General features: G+C 43.5%; 1 protein-coding gene across 13 annotated transcripts in view; it reads left to right on the top strand.

The window, feature by feature from the left end:
* The window catches only part of CAST (calpastatin), a 70,807-nt gene that overhangs the window by 25,256 nt on the left and 27,639 nt on the right, over window positions 1–17,912 (top strand). For 7 of the 13 annotated variants that reach the window (XM_064437702.1, XM_064437690.1, XM_064437697.1 and 4 more), the window contains 4 exons: window positions 11,680–11,739; window positions 17,028–17,078; window positions 17,415–17,471; window positions 17,729–17,845. In XM_064437702.1, coding sequence (XP_064293772.1) covers window positions 11,680–11,739; window positions 17,028–17,078; window positions 17,415–17,471; window positions 17,729–17,845 — 285 coding nt within the window. The remainder of the gene's footprint in view (window positions 1–11,679; window positions 11,740–17,027; window positions 17,079–17,414; window positions 17,472–17,728; window positions 17,846–17,912) is intronic. The other 6 variants (XM_064437700.1, XM_064437703.1, XM_064437691.1 and 3 more) reach the window with 5 other exon arrangements.

The following is a 17,912-nucleotide window of genomic DNA, read 5'->3' on the forward strand; positions in this document are numbered from 1 at the left end:
GGTTTGGGGTTGTGGTTTGTTGGTTTTGGGTTTTTTTTTTTTTCATTGCTCACAGCACATGCTATTACTGCTTCAAAAACTCTTGTAATTTTTTTGGAATAGAAATGCAGAGCTTAGTCTGCTTGTGGCACATAAAGAATATTGCATGGTCAGGGTGTGGGAATCTTTGGTTGCAGTGTGCTTGGGTATCATAACATGTTCACACAGTCAATAACATGTTGACAACAAGACTTTATTAAACTTGATACCTAAAAGATGCTAAAATATCAGATATTACAAACATATGGAGAAAGTAATACTTTTCAATAAATTATGTATTATTGTTGGTTTTGTAGTAGCAGAAATTAGATAGGTAGGTGTTGCCTAGGCTATGCCACTATTTGATTATAGTTACTGTAAACTAAAACTGATCATGCATAATCATGTGTTTTCAGTTTGGTCCAAAAACAAACTGAGAGAACAGGATCTATCTTCATGTGACAAGTGGCAGTATCAGTATCATCTCTCCTTTTCTTCTTTGGAGAAAGTGAAAATAGTGTGTTAAATGACACAGCATTCTCAAATATTGCCGAGACCTCTGCTGAGTTCTTGATCTGTTACCTTTTTTTGATGAGTGGTTTTTTCAGTGTTGTATTTTAGTGGACATAAAATATACTGGATAATAATTTCTTCTACAGAAGATGTTTTCTAAACTAACGTATTTGTTACTGTCAGCCTCTTGTAGAAAATGGTGCTTTTTTGATGTTTTTTTAAATGGAAGTGACTAGGTATATGGGGTATGTAGAGCTCACAGAAAATTCTGTTCCTGATCTTGGAGTCTTATGGATGAGTTCATCAGCCAGTATTTATCAGAGCTTTAATTCTGGGGCTTTGCACCTTAACCAGATGCTCCCAGTTTGAAATCTAGGCAAAGGTGTGCTGCATCTTTGGAGTGGCTGTTGGAGTGACTCTTGGAGGACTGGGAATGGGGGTAGAGGAGAAAACTCTGTCACCAAAAGTAAAGTAAAGAAAAAGAAAGTAAAGGAACTTTCCAAAAAGAAAGTAAAGGAACCACTTTTTTCAGTGAGTTGGTCTTCAGTGTATTCATTCTCATCATTTCTACTCTTGTTTTCCTGAGGGAGGCAAACCTGCACTCACAAAAGCTTGGAACTTTGTCCAGAGTCTGTTCTGCTAAAGGAAGAACTTTGCAGGGAGGCAGGGAGGTCGGTGGCCTTGTGAGCTCCACGGGAGCTCTTTAAGGCTCGGAAACCTTCCCAGTTCTGGAAGAAGTCAGCTCTGTGGTTGTCTTTACGCCTTGCTTAGTAGGAGTGCTTGAACTGATGAGAAAGCTAACATTTTTGATCTCCAGGAGGGAGGCCTCTGTGAGGCACCACAAGACCTCCTGAAGGTGGAGATTATACTTTTTAATTGAACAACAATGTGCTTATTCTCCCAGAGCATGCAGAGGGCCCTCCTGAAGCAATTCTGAGAGACACTGAGTTAAGAGCCAGCGCTGAAGCAAGAAATGCCCCAGTCTGGATCTTTTTAAGTGCGAGTAGTAAAACAACATTAAGTATTTCTAAAATTATCTAAGAAAAAGCCCACCATCCCCCCAAATGCGATACAGTTTTATCCTTAGATTATATTTTAAAACTAAGATTCTGTTAAAATTCCTTGACTTGGTGATTTTTGTTTATCTTCCTGTCTTAGTTTCCATTAATTTGGTAGCCAACACCATTGTGACAATGTGTGTATCCGTTCATATGGCTTCATTAATAATAGTGTATTACTGCATCCTGCAGGTGAATAATCCAATTTCTGGTTCAGAGTATCGCTCACTAGCTCTTGTGACTGCCAGCCGCCCATTTTAAGTACTGCCTAGTTTGATTATTATAATAAAAATAACCAAGCTCATAACCCCAGAGATCTTCCATCTTAAGATGGAGTCCTCTTTTACATAACATTGTTATCTGTTTAAAGCCCTCTTTAAAAAATATTGGTTCTGTTTGTAATTGCCCGTTTCCATTCCAGCTCTGCTGAGAAGGGCTTTGCATGCTGTCCCTTGGTGATACTGCAGACCAAGTGACACCAACCCTAGCTGAGCTCAGCAGCTCTGTGTGGCATGTGGCTGGCACCTAATCGCGTGTTTTCCTGGTGTTTTCTTATCAGCTTGCAGTTTGCAGCTGCAGACAGCTTTGGAACGTTCTGGAGTTTAAAACAACGTGCAGAAATGGAAACAGTTAGGTGTAGTATTTACAGCTAAGTACTAACCTTCTGCAGGACGTGTAACTGAAAAGAGGATTTTTGAGCCATCTACAAAAAAGGAGAGCTCTCCCACAGCAGCCAGTTCCTACATTATTGTAGTGCTGTCTTGTCCAGAGTGGGAACCTGAGAAGTGCAGTGACAGTACTGCTGCGCTGCTTCTAATATTTGAATATGACTGAATGAAAATGAAATTTCAGTGTGTGCCAAGCAAGGAGTTTCCAAAAGGAGGTAATCAAAGAGGACATTTTAAGAAGAAATAAGAATATGGAGTTTAAAACAAAGTACTGATGTCAGAACTCTTTACATGTCACATCTATATACGCCCAGTGAGGAGTTTTACCTGATGCTTAGAAGTATGGCTTTTCTAAATATTTTTCCATGCTTAGCTGAGGGAAGTTTCAAGTTAGGTAACCCATTCTGTGATCAAGTGGAAATACTGAGATCACTTGTCACCAAGACAACAACAAAATGAACATCTTTGACAATGAAAAGTAAGTTTGAAAATAAAATGCTTTATTTGCCTGATGCTGTGTGTTGAAAACCTTTTCCAGTAAAACAAAGCCACCATTTGATGCTGGAGAGGTATAATCTGGATACAAAGCTAGTGCTTTCTTGCAGTCTTTACCTCCATTTAGAAGAAACAAGGAGTGTTTAGCCTGTGATATTAAAGGGTTGGCCTGTTTGCACACATGCAGAATCTGAAGGCAGCAGATGAACTCTGTTACCCTACTTGGCATATACTGGCTTTCTCTCCAGATCACTTGCACTAATCATGAAAGGACATTAAACAGAAGTTGCCCTTGTATAGTAAAGGTTATAGAGCAGTAGTCATGCTACATACTTAAGTCGAAATAATTTCTTCTGCCGATAAATTGATCTGTGTGTATGTAAAGGTTCTTCTTGTTCAGGTACCGTGCATGCTCTGTGACCATCTAGCAAACTCTTCCTTTGCTTCCAAACAAAGTATGTAGCCAAACAAAAAAAACTCTGAAAGAATTAAGCACAGTAGGAGATAGTAATAAATAAATGTGTAGTACTTCTTACCATCACCTGTGGGATAGTTATGAAAGTTTCCACATATCCGTAACTTCTTGCATGTAAGTAAGCATAAACTGAGGTGTGGGAAGTTTAAGAGTCAAATGGTACAAAAATTATTCAGAGTCAATTGTCACTCACTGCCTTCAATTGCCTTTTGTTCAAGCATAAAGCCGCTCCAGAGTCTTATGAGTGACTTAATAGTTACTAAAATAAAGGAAAACAAACATACCACTATTGCACTTCTGACTCGACATAGATTGCTGAAATCCAGAAATCTTAGACATCTAATCTAAAGGTGGTTTGGCAGATCAGTTAGTTTCTAGGTGGTATGAAGCCTTGTTCTACAGTGTGGTAAACAGAATACTGATCTTATTCACAGATGGAGCTTGATAACAGTTGATTTAGTGTGACCAAATTCAAATGCAAGTAGGTTATCTCAAAAAAAACTGCCTAAAAAGCTGTTACTTTAAATTTGAGTAGTATGGTTAATCAGCTGTAGCTGCTACATAATATTCAGTGATCAAGTATTGCTAAGTTTCTTTTCTGCACCAAAATGGCAAAAATTTTATTTTAGTAATCAAACCAGAAGAAAACAGTGAGTCTGTGTTTTGAAAGTTGTCTTCCTCAGTGTGCTGCAATTGTCAGTAAATTTAGCAGCACTTGAGGCTGTAAAAATGCTTCACAAGCTAACCAACTTTTCAATTTCTTGGTTCAAATCAGTCTCTCTAAAAAATTTGTCATGTTTTTGTTTAATGAGAAAATGGATTTGTTTAGTTCCTGTGTGCTCCTTTAACATCTCTAAATGATGGTTGATGTTGCTCCTGGGTGTAGATTAATAATTTTTGCAAATACTTATTCTGTGTGGTGAAAAAAATCACAGAAGAATAACATTTCAGGGTTAATTGTTTCCCCAGTAGTATCCTGCATCATCTTTTGAATAGAGTTTTTGCAGAGAGGCATGGTCCTGTGTTACCAGTAGTCTTTGGGTTTTGTCTCTGATTTATTTGGAGTTGATTTTCTGATCTGGAAAATAATCACCAACATAATCCTACTATTTGTTATTAGTTTTACTGTCATTTAGGAAGAGAGCATGTGTGGAGTTTGAAAGTTGTCAGATGGCAAATCCCCTTCTGGAGCGCTCCTAAGATGGCACTTCAGACTGGTATGTCCTGATGAGGCTCTCCTGATGGTTGAGTTTCGTGTGTAGTCTTCCACCCACTCATCTCTCCACGCACCAGCCCTTCCCAGGCAGCAGCTGTACCAAGAGTCTCAGTGCAGTTTCATTTTGACACCCAGCAGACTGGCCTGTTGAGGTTTGCCTATCCTCTCCACATGAATGTACTTTAGCTCTATTCAGTTTATTCTTCATGTTTCCTCTGAACTGTGAGTATATATTTGAACAGATCAAATCCATTTGCAAGTCTTAGCTCTGAGGGGGAGTCAGCTTATCTCTAAAATTACTTTTCTTGTTATCTTTATCAAGTTGTGGAAATGTAAACTATAATAATAGTAATAATTTTTACATATTTTGGGGTTATATTCACATGGAGTTTAAAAGCACATGGAGTTATTAAAAGCACAGGAAGCATCCCTAGAGTTACAGGGTTTTTTGTTGTTATCTTTGTTTGCTTTGTTTTTTTCTTTAAGATGAGAACCATGTATATTGAATTGAACCATAAAAGCAGGAGTTCAACAAACTGCCTATTCAACTGAATCTCTGTGCTTACATATTAAAAGCTATTTAGTTTGGATTGCTTTATGGCAACCAGGGCAAGGTTGGGGGGTTTTGCTGAGTCAGGGCTGATGAGCTCAGTGGCATCACGATAAAAATAGTAGTAAAGAATTTTAGATTTAATTAGAATTTAGCTGCAGAAGAAGTAACTGTCCTCCAAGGATTTTTTTTCACAGCCACGCAGTAGCTGGCATGGGCAGTAGGCTTTGTTCATGACATGCAGTGTTTGTGAATTTCTACAATGATAGTAGGGTTTAGAAATGAAAGTGGCGTGCCGGTAGTCACGTGTGGCAAAGTCATTAGACATTGCAATGTAAATTGTTTAGAAAAGAAATCGTGCTGATCACTTCTACGAAGAAACATGAGCATGAGCCAGCAGTGCCCAGGTGGCCAAGGAGGCCACCAGCACCCAGGCTTGTGTCAGCACTGGGGTGGCCAGCAGGAGCCGGGCAGGGATGGGGCCCCTGTGCTGGGCCCTGGGGAGGCCCCACCTCGAATGCTGGGCTCAGGTTTGGGCCCCTCGGGACAAGAAGGGCCTGGAGGGGCTGGAGCGTGTCCAGAGAAGGGCAGCGGGGCTGGGGCAGGGTCTGGAGCACAAGTGTGCTGGGGGGCGGCTGAGGGGGCTGGGGGGGTTTAGCCTGGAGAAGGGGGGGCTGAGGGGAGCCCTTCTCGCTCTCTGCAGCTGCCTGAGAGGGGCTGGAGTGAGGGGGGGGCTGGTCTCTGCTCCCAAGTCACCAGGGACAGGACGAGAGGGAACGGCCTCAGGCTGCGTCAGGGGAGGGTTAGGTTGGGTGTGAGGGAAAATGCCTTCCCTGCCAGAGCGGTCAGGCCCTGGCACAGGCTGCCCAGAGAGGTGGGGGAGTCACCGTCCCTGGGGGGGTTCAGAAAAGCTGGGGCCGTGGTTTAGGAGGCCTGGGGCTATTGTGTTGGCGGTTGTACTTGATGATCTTAGAGGCCTTTTCCAACCTTAACAATTCTATGATTCTGTGATTTTATGATTCATCACAGCAGGACAACATAGCAGTGTATGTTGTAGGAAAGTTTTATGTAAATATACCAGTGTCTGAATAATAAAAGGTGCTAACTGGAAACTTAGATCCTGCTATTCATTTCACCAAGTTTTTAATATTAGACCTCCACAAAATTATGGAGAGCCCGAAATCTTGGAGGAAATATTGTTCTTTTGGTTGTGTGGGGTTTATTCTCTTTCTCTTAAAAATGTGTTTTTCTTAACAACTTAATAGCAGAACTTTGTGTAAGAACAGTAATTACAAAAGAATAGCATATTTTCTGAACTACTTGGGATGGAAAATGACACAGAAGCACTCAAATTTCTAATTTTTAACTCAGCTATTATAGGTAGGCTAATAATAACATTTATATAGAAAGGTAGTATCAGTTTTAAACAGTTTTTTTCCAGTTTTAAATCACCGCATATCTTAGCTGCTGTGCAGCTTTAGATTTCTATGTGTTTATATATATATATTTTAATATCTGTATGTATTTGTACATATATATACAGACATACGCTGGCTCAGATTGTGTCTTGCAACTCCACTTGGCTTAATGGAAGATTAGTGGAATTGCTTTTACGCCACAGACTGCAGTATTGATTCTTTATCGCGAATATATTTGGAAGTCTGAGCATTGCTCTGCCTGCAGTGTTACAAAGTGCGTTGCGAGGTGCCGGAATAGCCTCTCGGTGCCATCCTTGGCCTACCTTCTGCCTGCTGACAGCCATTGTGTGTCTGAGGAGGTGAGGGTTGCATAGCCATTACCACAGGCCATCAAAGCAAGTGAGAGATTTAACCTGTAACAGATCCAGTGGCATTTTACACTTTAATGGAAAAACCCATTATTTTCACAATAGTTCTCTGAAGAGCATTTGCTGCCTACCTCTTACAAACACTGTTAATTAAAGCTTAGTAACCATTTATGTAAAGAAGCAACCATTTGTAGTGAGGTAGATCAGGTTTTGCTTTGCATCACGTAGCTGTTTTGAAGTAACCCTATATGTTAGTAATATTGAAACTGTAAAGTTGACGTTAGCTTTAAGTCTGAGAAGCCGTCCCAACCCATTCATATGTCAGGTGACTCAGGTGGCTCCTCAGGCCTCTATCCTAGACTGAGGACAGATATCACTCTGAAAATATTAATATAAACTGGCCCAAAGGCTGCCAGGGCTGAAAGGGCCTGGTTCATCTAGGTAGCCTCTGCCACAGAGCAGCCCTTGTCCCAGGAAGGAAGAAGGTCTTAAGCATCTCTCAAATCAGAGTTTGTTGTTACAGAACAGGCCAGTTCCTTCTTCTTTTCTTGTTTTCTTGGCTCCCTGACCAGAGGGCGAAACATCAGGTGCTGACTTGCTTTTCCTGTCACTAAGTCCCTCATACATACATCTTCATTTTCTTTTTCCCTAAACTTGTCCTCACATCTTTCTTTATTCATCTGTACTGCAGTGTGATGGCCAAAACTGTCCTAGCACTTGACCTAGAGAAGCTCAAGCCAAAAAGACGGGAAGTTATTCTAGTATTTTATATTTATGTTGTCATGGTAACAGATTTTTTTATCTCTGATTCTTCTTTCTTTGGTTGTTTTGGCAAGAGTATCTCAGCCTGTGGCATTGTAACCTTACGTATTTTTGTCAGTATCGCTGCCTGCCTAGCTTTTGGGTTTTTGTGCTGTTGCGTTTGGTCTCCTTCAACCTACCACCAGCCTGTTGGAGATCCCTTCAGGAACTCCCTGAAATGCTCAGGCTGGAAGCTGGCTGAAAGCAAGCTTGCAACCCAGTGTTACACATTAACTTCCCCATTTCATTCAAGAAAAGGTCACCTCAAGTACTGTGAGAAGTTGCAGTGACAGCATGTCTTCCTCTGGAGGTTTGTTTCTATCCACCAGGCTTATTTACTATGTTTGAGTGTATTCAGTGTTACATTGTCTTTACCTGCTTTATTCTTGACCAATCTGTTGATTCTTATTTATTCTCTTGTTATCATCTAAGTGTTTCTGTATTGGTTGCTTGGTAAATGTTTTCAGCATCTCTCTTTGGAGGTAGCTCGTTGGCACCTTGTTACCTGGCTGCTCCTTTCTCAGGGTGGGCAATGTCCTCCTGCAGTCTAATGAATCTTGGCCATGAATTTCGAAAATTTATAGTTTTAATTGATGATAGCGTTTGTGTATAGAGCAGTTTCAATGATTTCCAGCTTCCTGTAACTGAGAGCTCTCATGGAGTTCTTCACCAGCTGTTTTCTTTTTTTCCAAACAGGCATTTGCATCCAGTTCCCTGAAGAGTTAAAATGATATTCTCCTGTTGTTTGTCATATTTACTTTCTCTGTTTCCTTCCCTTGTTGCACATTCCCTTTTACTTCTGGATTTCTGGGTACACACAGTCAGACTAGACAACCCGGTTTTGGTAGGCTTTTTGCTTTTGTTTTACTAACCCACTTTTTCACTTTTGTGACAGTTTAGCTTGTGACTGTTGTGCTAGTTTGACTAAAGAGTTTCTAAGGGTATTCCTTCTCTTATTAAATTAGAACCCCAGTCCCTTCATCAGCCCTTCCTGGTAAGCCATCCTATAACTCACGGCCAAGAGCATCTGAGGTCTGTTGGTCAGTTCCTGTGCTTGTCTGTTGTGCCTGTCCTGGCTGCCAGGCAGGCTGGTGAGAGCAGAGGCTGTGACCCTGCAGCCATCATGCTGCCTGGCATCCAGCAGCTCTGCTAGCAGAGTCAGATAATTAACAGGTAGCGATCTTCACTTGATCAGTGTTAAGCTGTCAGCTCTGTCTTTTGAGGCCCTTCTTTGGTGGTCATGGGGGTCTTGTGCTGCCGGTGGGTTCATCTGCAGGGAGCATCTTTGCATGTGCCCTGCTGGTGAACTCCATGTGGTCCTGGATGCTTCCCTGTAGCGTTTGCCTCCTCTCCGAACACACAGAGGTGCTTTCTGAAACACTGTGCAGCAGCCGTCCCCTGGGCCAGAACCTCCCTTGTTGCCCCTTTGCTCGCAGGGGACCTTCCCCTCCAGCACCCGTACCTCTGTCTGGGCAGGACCTGTGGGGGTGCAGCCACACAGGAGCAGGCGTCAGCACCGATGACACTCATTTTTCCATCTGATGTCGGCTCTGCCCTCCGGGGTATCCCTAACAACACAACAAAAACTTTGCTTTCTCTGTGGGACACCTGCCAGGCTTTCTTTGCCGAGCCACAACCTCTAGGGCAAGTGAAACTCTCCTCATTTTTGCTTTTCTGTTGGGCAGTGTAACCTTTCTGTGAGGGGCTGTTTGGCCAGGCCATGGCGGGGGTTTACCACCCCTGGGTGCAAGCAGGGTGTGCCCTCCCGGGCCGCAGCCACTGCAGCAGCTCTGTGTCAGGCGGGTATTACGCCAGTTGCTAGGCAGCGTTTTAATATTTACCCCCACACTTGACATGCATCTGTCTGTTGCTTCACCCCTTCTGCAGTCCGGCTGCTGGGCTGCAGTAAATGCAGCCGGGTAATGGCTGGGCACGGCTGGCTGCAGCGCACAGCCCTCGGAAGAGGAAAAGCAGAGCAACCCGCAGTAAAACGTCGTCCCCCAGAGTCGGGCTGGTATTGACTGTCTGCGTGATGGCTACCAGATGAGGGGGTTGGACCTTGGCAGCTTCTTGCTGCTCCGTGTGGTTGCAGACCCTGAACACTAAAGGGCTGGGAAGGACAAGGACACCCTTCCTCCTTGAAGTGCTCTTTTCAGGGGGGGAGTGGAAATTGGAGGCCCTGAATAGCAGGGAATTCAGGCAAAGTGTGCTGTAAACGAAGTGAGGCACACTGTGCTCCCACGGGATCCAGAAGGTCATGGTGGTAGGGCACTGCCGTGGTCTGTGGGAGGGTGTCCTCTGCTCTCCACCATCCTTCCCGATTCCCCCCTCCGGCCCCTTTAATCAACCCTGAGTATTTCTGGGGAGGCTGGCTTGGCATTCTCCATAGCTGCTGATAGCAGCCGTGCACTGAACTGTTTTCCATCCCCAAACTACTCTTCGTCCTCCCTGAGCATTTAAACTCCTCACCTCTAGTTACTGTCATCCAGCTGGACGGGGCAGAAGGAAGAAGCAGCTGGGTTTTTTGGAAGGTTTTCACTAATTTCTGCAGGTTGTAGTGGTGCTGCTGTGCTGGAACTTGGGAAGAAGTTATTCCATGTATTGTAAGAAAAAGGCTTGGTAAGAGTTTTCAGCAGGGGGGCGGGGGAGAAGGACTCAGATAAATGTGTTTTTATTAAATGGACAGGGACTAGGGTGACTAATACGAAGGTGTAGAACAGATACCTCCTTGTTAGTCATGCCGGAGAAATTCAGGTTAATTTCATGGAAAGAAAGAAAGAAAAGGAAGGGAAAAACCATTAAAGGGCAAATTAAGAAAAAATTGGTGTTGCCTACAGATTGCTGCATGGTGGTAGTGGAAATATAGAAAAGAGTCGCTTAAAAACTTTTACTGCCTGTCCTGCTGCTGTAGGAGGGCCTATAAATTCCTGTGTGCATCTCCACCTGTACAAAAGTTCCCATCTAGTATGGAGTCAATCTATATGTCTATACACGTATGGAAGCAGATAATATTTGCTTACATTTCTGTAGTGTGACAACTGCAAATTCTTTCTAGTAGATATATTTAGAGTAGCCAAAGCTCTTACCAAGGTATGCAGGATGCACAGGCGGGGAGAGCCCACTGTCACTGCCAGACCGTACCTTTTGACTTCTGTACAACTTCTGTCTTGTTGTTGAGAAATGCTTGTACTATGAAAAGTTCTGGAAGTTAGAAACTTTTCCATCTGGAGGTAGGAAATCACCGAAGTATGGAATAGTAACATGGCTTCGAGCTCAGTCAGTGAGTGCGTGTTTTCGTACAGCAAGTGGCACAGTAAACATGAAGAAAAAATCCAGAAGGTTGCTAACTTCTGCCGTTCATTTAAATGAAAACTGTGAACGTGTTGCTGTGATCAAGATGGCAAATACAGTGTTAAGCAGAGGAACATGAAGCAGGAATGGAGAGGTAGCATTGCATCTGTATAAAGTATTAATGAGACACTTAGAGATGAATTTCTGCGCTTGGAAGTTTGATACAGTCACAGCAGAATTAAAAGATGCTGTTCTCAGGTTAACATCACGGAAGCTAGGAAGACAGACCGTGTCATGTGCAGCTTTTCCGAAAGGGTTGCAGGACTTGTGGAAACACTTGTGTGTGTGTTACATACAGATTAATTATTCCTTTTTATCTCAGCGTATTTGAGTTTGCTAATTTAGTGCTAAAAATTTTGTGTGCCAAACTGGTAAACCCCAGCGTACAATTTCTTTAATAAAAAGGAAAAGGAATGTGGAAGAATCCTGCACAGTAAGTATATATGCTTCAGTATGAGAGCAGGATCTGAGTCTTTTTGATACTTGGTATGAAATTTGCTTTCAGTACACATCAGAGAAAAAAAAATGTTGTGGGAAGATTTATGGGCATCATGCAGTCAAACTCCTACGTACGCGTATTGTAGAAATGCAGACAAGACAGGAGACCTAGAATGATCGCTCTAATTCTCAGTAATAATGTATTCTTAATTTTTAGCTGGATATCTAGTGAAATCAGGTTGCTTATGCTTGCTTAATAGTAGTACGTGTAACAAAGGTGAAATTAATTAGTTTACTTCTCTTCTCTCAGAAGCAGTCCCCCTCTGCGGATGCATCAAACCCAGAAATTACGAAGCCATCTGAAACAAAGGTATGAATTCCTGAGAAACTCAGGCTTGCAGTTAAGCACAAGTATATGAAGCAATGGAATTTCTTTTTCAATATTTTGATGCTGAGTAACTTTGCGTTATTTCTTCTCTGCAGCTTACTTTCCTTTTCAAAAAATAGCTGAAAAATACCATACCGAGTACTCGGAGGATTTTATGACAGAGATGCTAATTTTAATTTTAGCTCAGTCACACTTTGTGACATGTATACAGCTCATGCCAGTGTTATTAGAGGCTTATTTACCTAAGGGTAGTTTTTCAGAAATTCAAGGAATTCAGGACAAGTTTCACCTTTTAGTGTACGTGCAGTTGTGCCTTCTCATTAATCTCATATCTTTGCCTGCCTGACGAGCTTCCTTGCCTTTGTCTTTTATGCTTGTTCTGTCTTGTCTTATGAGTAGAACTTCTTTAGTGTCGAAGCTGTGTCATCAGTCATGTACTTGTTAGAAGAGAGTCATAATCCTCCCTTACGCCTCTGCTGCCTAACAGACTTCACAGATATTATTTAAACAAATGATCAGTGATTCCCCTGTTCCTTCCTTTTCCATAATTGTAACAGTGAAACCAAAACACTTCTGAATATCAAAGTAGACCAGCAGGGCCTTGTGCAGTGGTAAAACTTAGGACTGCCTGCACCTTTTGTAGATAGGAACAAAGGCAGGCTTACAGCAGTGAGGTGGGAAGAGGCCCCTGGAAATCGTCTGGTCCTGCCCTCCAGCCCAGGCAGAGCCAGCTCTGCAGATAAATCAGACTGTTCAAGGTCTTGCCAGACAAGCTTTGAATACCTGCAAGTGCAGATTGCACAGCACCTCTGGGTAGCCCGTTCTGATGTTTGGTCACCTTCATTACGGTGATCTTTTTCCTTTGATCAGGCGGCAAGTTCCGTTGCGGCGACTTGGATCTGCCGCCTCGTGTCATTTTAGCATGGACCTCTGAGGAGAGCCTAGCTGCATCTTGAAGTTAGCCACTACGTTCCCCTCACCCTTTTAAAACCCTTTTCCTCCACGTGCACATGTAAGACTCAGGCTGGGAGCAGTGAGCTGGACGACAATTAAACCATTTCCATTTGTGTGTGCTCGTTGTTACTCATAAATGAAGGAATCTGCAAGTTTCCAGTTTCATCTTCCTCCTATGTTTGTGAGCAAACTCCTTTGTATCGTGTTCATCACTGATGCTGTTCTCCATATGGCTTAAGCCAGCCAGCGATCTGAGAATAGTTATGGTCTTTCCCGGCTTGAAATTTGAAAGAACTGTAGAAGAATGTGGTAGATTTCTAGTCAGATCTTTAAAACTGGGGTTTGCAAGGTAAGACAAAGATCGAGTAGCAGAGGCATACTGTGCTTCAGCACTGTGAGACTGGTAAACACAAATTCCTTTGAAACTGATAGAGTTAGAACTGTTGTTCAGCCCTGTGATGCCGTGAAAAGCCAAAATCAGGACTCAATAGCCTGAACAACTATTAAACAGGTATTCTTTATTGCAGCACTGGACGCACAGGGGATCACTCCTAATTTGTATCCTGCAAGTCATGATGGACAAAGCTTATATTGCTCAGTTATATACATATCCATGAGATTTCCTGGAACTAATTATAATACTTGCATTTTAATTACCCATGCATTTTAAGTCCCTTCTTCCACTTATGGTCATGAGTTGGCCCATCCTGTAGTCTTGTCACAGTGTATTGCAAGGTGTGTTGGTTTCAGGTAGTTTTCTGACTCTAATCTAGATGGAGGTGTCCTTAGTTCCTTTTGTCTTGGTTTGGACTGGTGCCTGCTGCTAGGTTGTCTGCATCCCTCCAGGAGGTTGCCCATCAGTCTTGCAAAGATGATGTCCTTGAGTGCCTCCTTGCCCGAGGCCCCTTACAACAGTGGCAGTGGTGAGGCTGTTGCCTGTTTGTCCTGGGTGCTTGAGTGGAACCTCAGGGATCATGAGGTGGTTTCCAGGCAGGAGTTTGGTGACATTGCAGTACCACAGAGGAGGTCTTCTGGCAGGAGTTTGGTAGTTCTGCAGTGTCCTTATCTTTATGGTTCTGGACATCTGCGTTGTAAATGTTGTTGAGGCGCTTCTTGTCTTGAAGCCTTTCTGACTCCCCAAAAGCAATTTAGTCACAACGGCTCTAACTCTATCAGCTGCAGAACAGAATACCTGCTTAACAGTCGTTCAGCCTATTGAGTCCTGATTTCGGCTTTTCACGGCATCAAAACAGTGTCCTGCATTTGCATGTGGAAGACAATTAATGGTTTCTTTTAATGTCTGTTGCATTCTTAATGCCTCCCTCCTGCTGGATTAAGCAAGTCACCTGCATTTTGACAGCAGAGTTCATCAAAAAGAATTAGGATTGCAGAGTCCTTTCATTTCTCAATTTCTTAGAGATTAACAACTCTTTCCAAACTGCCTGCTACAATCACGTTTCATTTGTCTTTCTTAGAGCCGCTCTAGTGTGCAACTACCCTTACACGTGCCCTGGACCCCTCTGTAGCTTTCAGTTCTGTGTGTGAATCCTTTGTCTCAAATTACCCTCAGTATTATGCCCCTCTTCCGAGAAAGCTGTGAGTTACTGCAGCAGAGGAAGGAATGTGGAATTGTTGTTGTGCAGGTGAAGCCTCATCGCTTAGGTGGAGGGGTTGGAGGAGCCGGGTGGAGCTGGCACCCTGTGGCTTTTGCTGGAGGAACGGAGGAATCAGGGTGCTGCCACTGCCACCGGCAAAAACACACCCCGGTCAGCTCTCTTCCTTTTGCACGGCTTTGTGCAACTGCACTGGAACTAGGGAACTAGTAAAAAATGTTATTTTTCCTTTCCAGGCTATTTTTCAGTTTCCCGAGTCCGTTTAAAATGCGGCCTCTCGGATTCGGCACAGTGCAGGTGGCAGCAGGCAGTGGAAGGGGAGGTGGAGCATCTTCTTCTCCATAGGAGTTCAGCGTACGCTGTACACTGATGCTCTGGCTTCAGGCTGTGACCGCTCTCGGCTGGCTCTGTTTAAGGGATGACTGAATAGTTGCCTTTGAATGTATAGCCTCGAACTAAAATTGTTGGTTTGTCTCGCCTGGTAACAGTATTTTTTGAATTGGATTTGGACTTTGTGGTTGCTAAAAGCGTCTCCAAATAGGTGTGTCTGTGTGTGTGAGCACGTTTGTTCACGATCATGTGTTTTCATGTGGCCGTAGCATCTTCATGTGCGTCTAAGTCTTGAATCAAAGCACTGCCCCTAGGAGTCCAAATATTCTTCGCATTGTCATAGATAAATTTATAGGATGAGCAATTATGCACATTTTAAAAGATACACAGGGAAAATGACTAATGCACACCCTACACAAGAGATACGTGAAGTGATCAGTAAAACAGTGTTTACAACATTGAAACGGAAGACACGCGGTTGCTAATATCTGTTTTGGCAGGCTGAGAATTTGAACTTATGTTCCGTACAGTTCGTGGCAGGTGTTGACGGAAATGCAGGTAAAGGTATTTTATTGTCCTGCAAAAAAGGTCTGTTTCCTTTTCTTCTGAAAAGCACGTAAGGAAAACCTGAATTTGTGCTCTAACAGCAGGTTACTTACAGTCCTCAGCAGGCAGCAGTCCCACAGCAGGGAAAGTCCAACTCTGTTTCTTGAACCTCATGCTGCACTTCTGTTACGTTTCTTTGCAGCCTTGCTGCCGAAGGACATCTCGTGTCTGACTGACTCTTTGCTTTAGACGTTGCGTGAAAACGTCCAACCTTCTTAGCGTAAAAACTGAAAATTTAGGACTACCTTTTCAACATGGTCTCATTTAGCGTACAGGTACACAAATGGATTTTGATTTGAGGTAACCATACGGTCGTCATGTAATGAGGCTGTACAAGTGGGAGCCTATAAAGTGTGGCTGCACCTGCCACGTACTGTGTTTTAGTCAGGTTGGGTGTCAAGAGAAAATCCAAAGAGGGGAATCTGAGAGGCTAAGTGGTTTCTAATTTTTACCCCACTTTGGAGTTTGGGAAATTTTTGTCATCCCTTTCAATATTTTACCTGGTGTGACTTACCTGTGCACGGTGTTGAGTTCTTTCCTGTGGTCTGCAGCTCCGCCAAGCTTATGCCCGGGCATCTAGGTTTTTATAGATGTTCAGGGTTTCCCAACCAAGCACCTGTGGTTCAGTGTGTGTGTGAATACTTGCATACCAAATGGTAAACAAATTCAGCAAATTTCTCTATGCGGCCGGCTAGAAAACAGAAACCGCGTGTATCTAAATGGTCGTTAACATTTGGCAGCTGAAATCAAACTACTAAAAGCAATGAAAACATTTAAATCACCGCCTAACAGATTTCTCTTTTGGTTGTTCGCTGACTTTTAATAGGCCACTGGGGAAAAAAACTGTTATTTGTCTCGTAGTAACTTTAAAGACGCTCAGTGTATTAATAGGGTAGAGGGGCTGAGGAAGGCTTCTGCCTGTGGCCCCCTGTTTCCCAGGTGGGGTTCAAAACTTCTCTGCTGCAGGTGGACAAAGTGGAACGAGGCACGATACTGGTGTCCCCTGGCAGCTCCAGGGGAAGCGTCGGGGTGCCAGCCCCAACGGGGAGGGTGCCCCGGCCGCAGGGTCTGCATCTCCCGCTGCGCTGCGTCCCCTGCTCACCCAGTGCTGTTCCTGGCAGATCAGATCACGCTCCCCTGGCTGCTCTGTGTGCTTCCCTGGCCATTCGGCGGCCCAGGCTTCTGAGGCTCATGCAGTGGGCAGCAGCCTTCTCTTTGGCATCTCTGTGTGACCTGCCAGTAGCCACATTGGCTCTTTTTCTCTTAATGGTAGCACAGCTGAAGTAGCAAGAGCAAGTGAAAATAGCACAAAAAATATGGGGAGGGGGCTGGCATTTTCATTTTGTCTTTCTTCTTACCAGATAATAGCTGTTCTTTAATTTTTCAGTGTTTGTTCTTACGGGTTTCTACTAGCAGCAGTTCACTGCTTACTGTACTTTGACTTGAGGTGAATCACGGGAATCAATTTTGTGGCACGGCTGCAGAAAATTTGCGGGTATAAATCAAACTGTTCCTTACATTTTGTTTAGTATCTTCTTCCCCTCCCTTTTCGATCCTTCGTATGAGGAGTGTGCGCGCACACGTGAGTGCTCTTAGATGGCTGGAGGGGAGGTGTGTGCCAGGATGTTGTAAGCTGCAAGATCAAAGCACTCTATACTAGTTACACAGCATGTGTGCTCAAGAGTATGAACCTGTCTGATATTCGCTGTATAAGCCGACCCCTTAGAAATAGCCAAGCATATTAATCTCTGTCTGAATATATTTCAGTCCGCACCAACCACCAAAGCAGAGTCTGGAAAAAACATGCAGTCAACCAAGGTAAATACTTCCTTTCCATCTTTGGCAAGTTGTCGTACTTTGGTCTTTGACTAACTTTGAAAAAAGAGGCTAAGCTCTTTGCTGCTACTGTGCCACAGGAAACTGCTGTGTGATTAGGAACATACCCGTGTGCAAGAGAGCTGGGAGCTGACAGGTGTGGAAACGCAGTGTTGGGGGGAACAGTCAGGATCCGTTATTGCCTCACAGCAGCTTAGGCCGCGTTCCGATGGCCGCCTTTTAATCTGTCGTGTGCTTGTTTGAACCAGTGTAGGCCGTGTTCCGTGGCTTTGAATGGCAGGAAGAGTAAATGGTCTCAATGTTTTTATTTTATGACAGCCAACAGAGTCTCAAAATAAAGAGCTGCCTGAAGAGAGGCAAAAGGAACCCAGTGGTGTAAGTTGTATAATTTTTCTCTGTTTTGAATGAGGGATTCTTGTGGTATTTTTCTTTCTCTTTCCTGTCTCGCTTTTCTGTCCCTCTTTCACCTTTTCGCTCGCTCCTTCGCCCTTGCTCTCTTGCTCGCTCTTTCTTTCTCTCGCTCTTTCTTTCGCGCTCTTTCTTTCAAAAAGAAAAACAAACAACCGAAAACCAAACCAAAGCCAGCCCCTAGGTGTTTCTGTATCTAATGATAATAGTTTATCTCTGCACAGGCAAAAAGCCAAACCTCGCCTTCTGTGACAGCAACCTCTAAACCAAATCATGCAGGAGAATTAACTACAGCTGAAGCTCACCAGCCTCCGCAAGCAACCTCCAGAGAAACAGCAAAGGTATAGCAGAAGTAGCCATCCAATGGTTATTTTTTCTGTAATTGCAGGGGTTAGAAATCCACGTCAA

Source organism: Phalacrocorax carbo, chromosome Z, assembly GCF_963921805.1.
Source record: "Phalacrocorax carbo chromosome Z, bPhaCar2.1, whole genome shotgun sequence".
NCBI classification, from domain to species: Eukaryota; Metazoa; Chordata; class Aves; order Suliformes; family Phalacrocoracidae; genus Phalacrocorax; species Phalacrocorax carbo.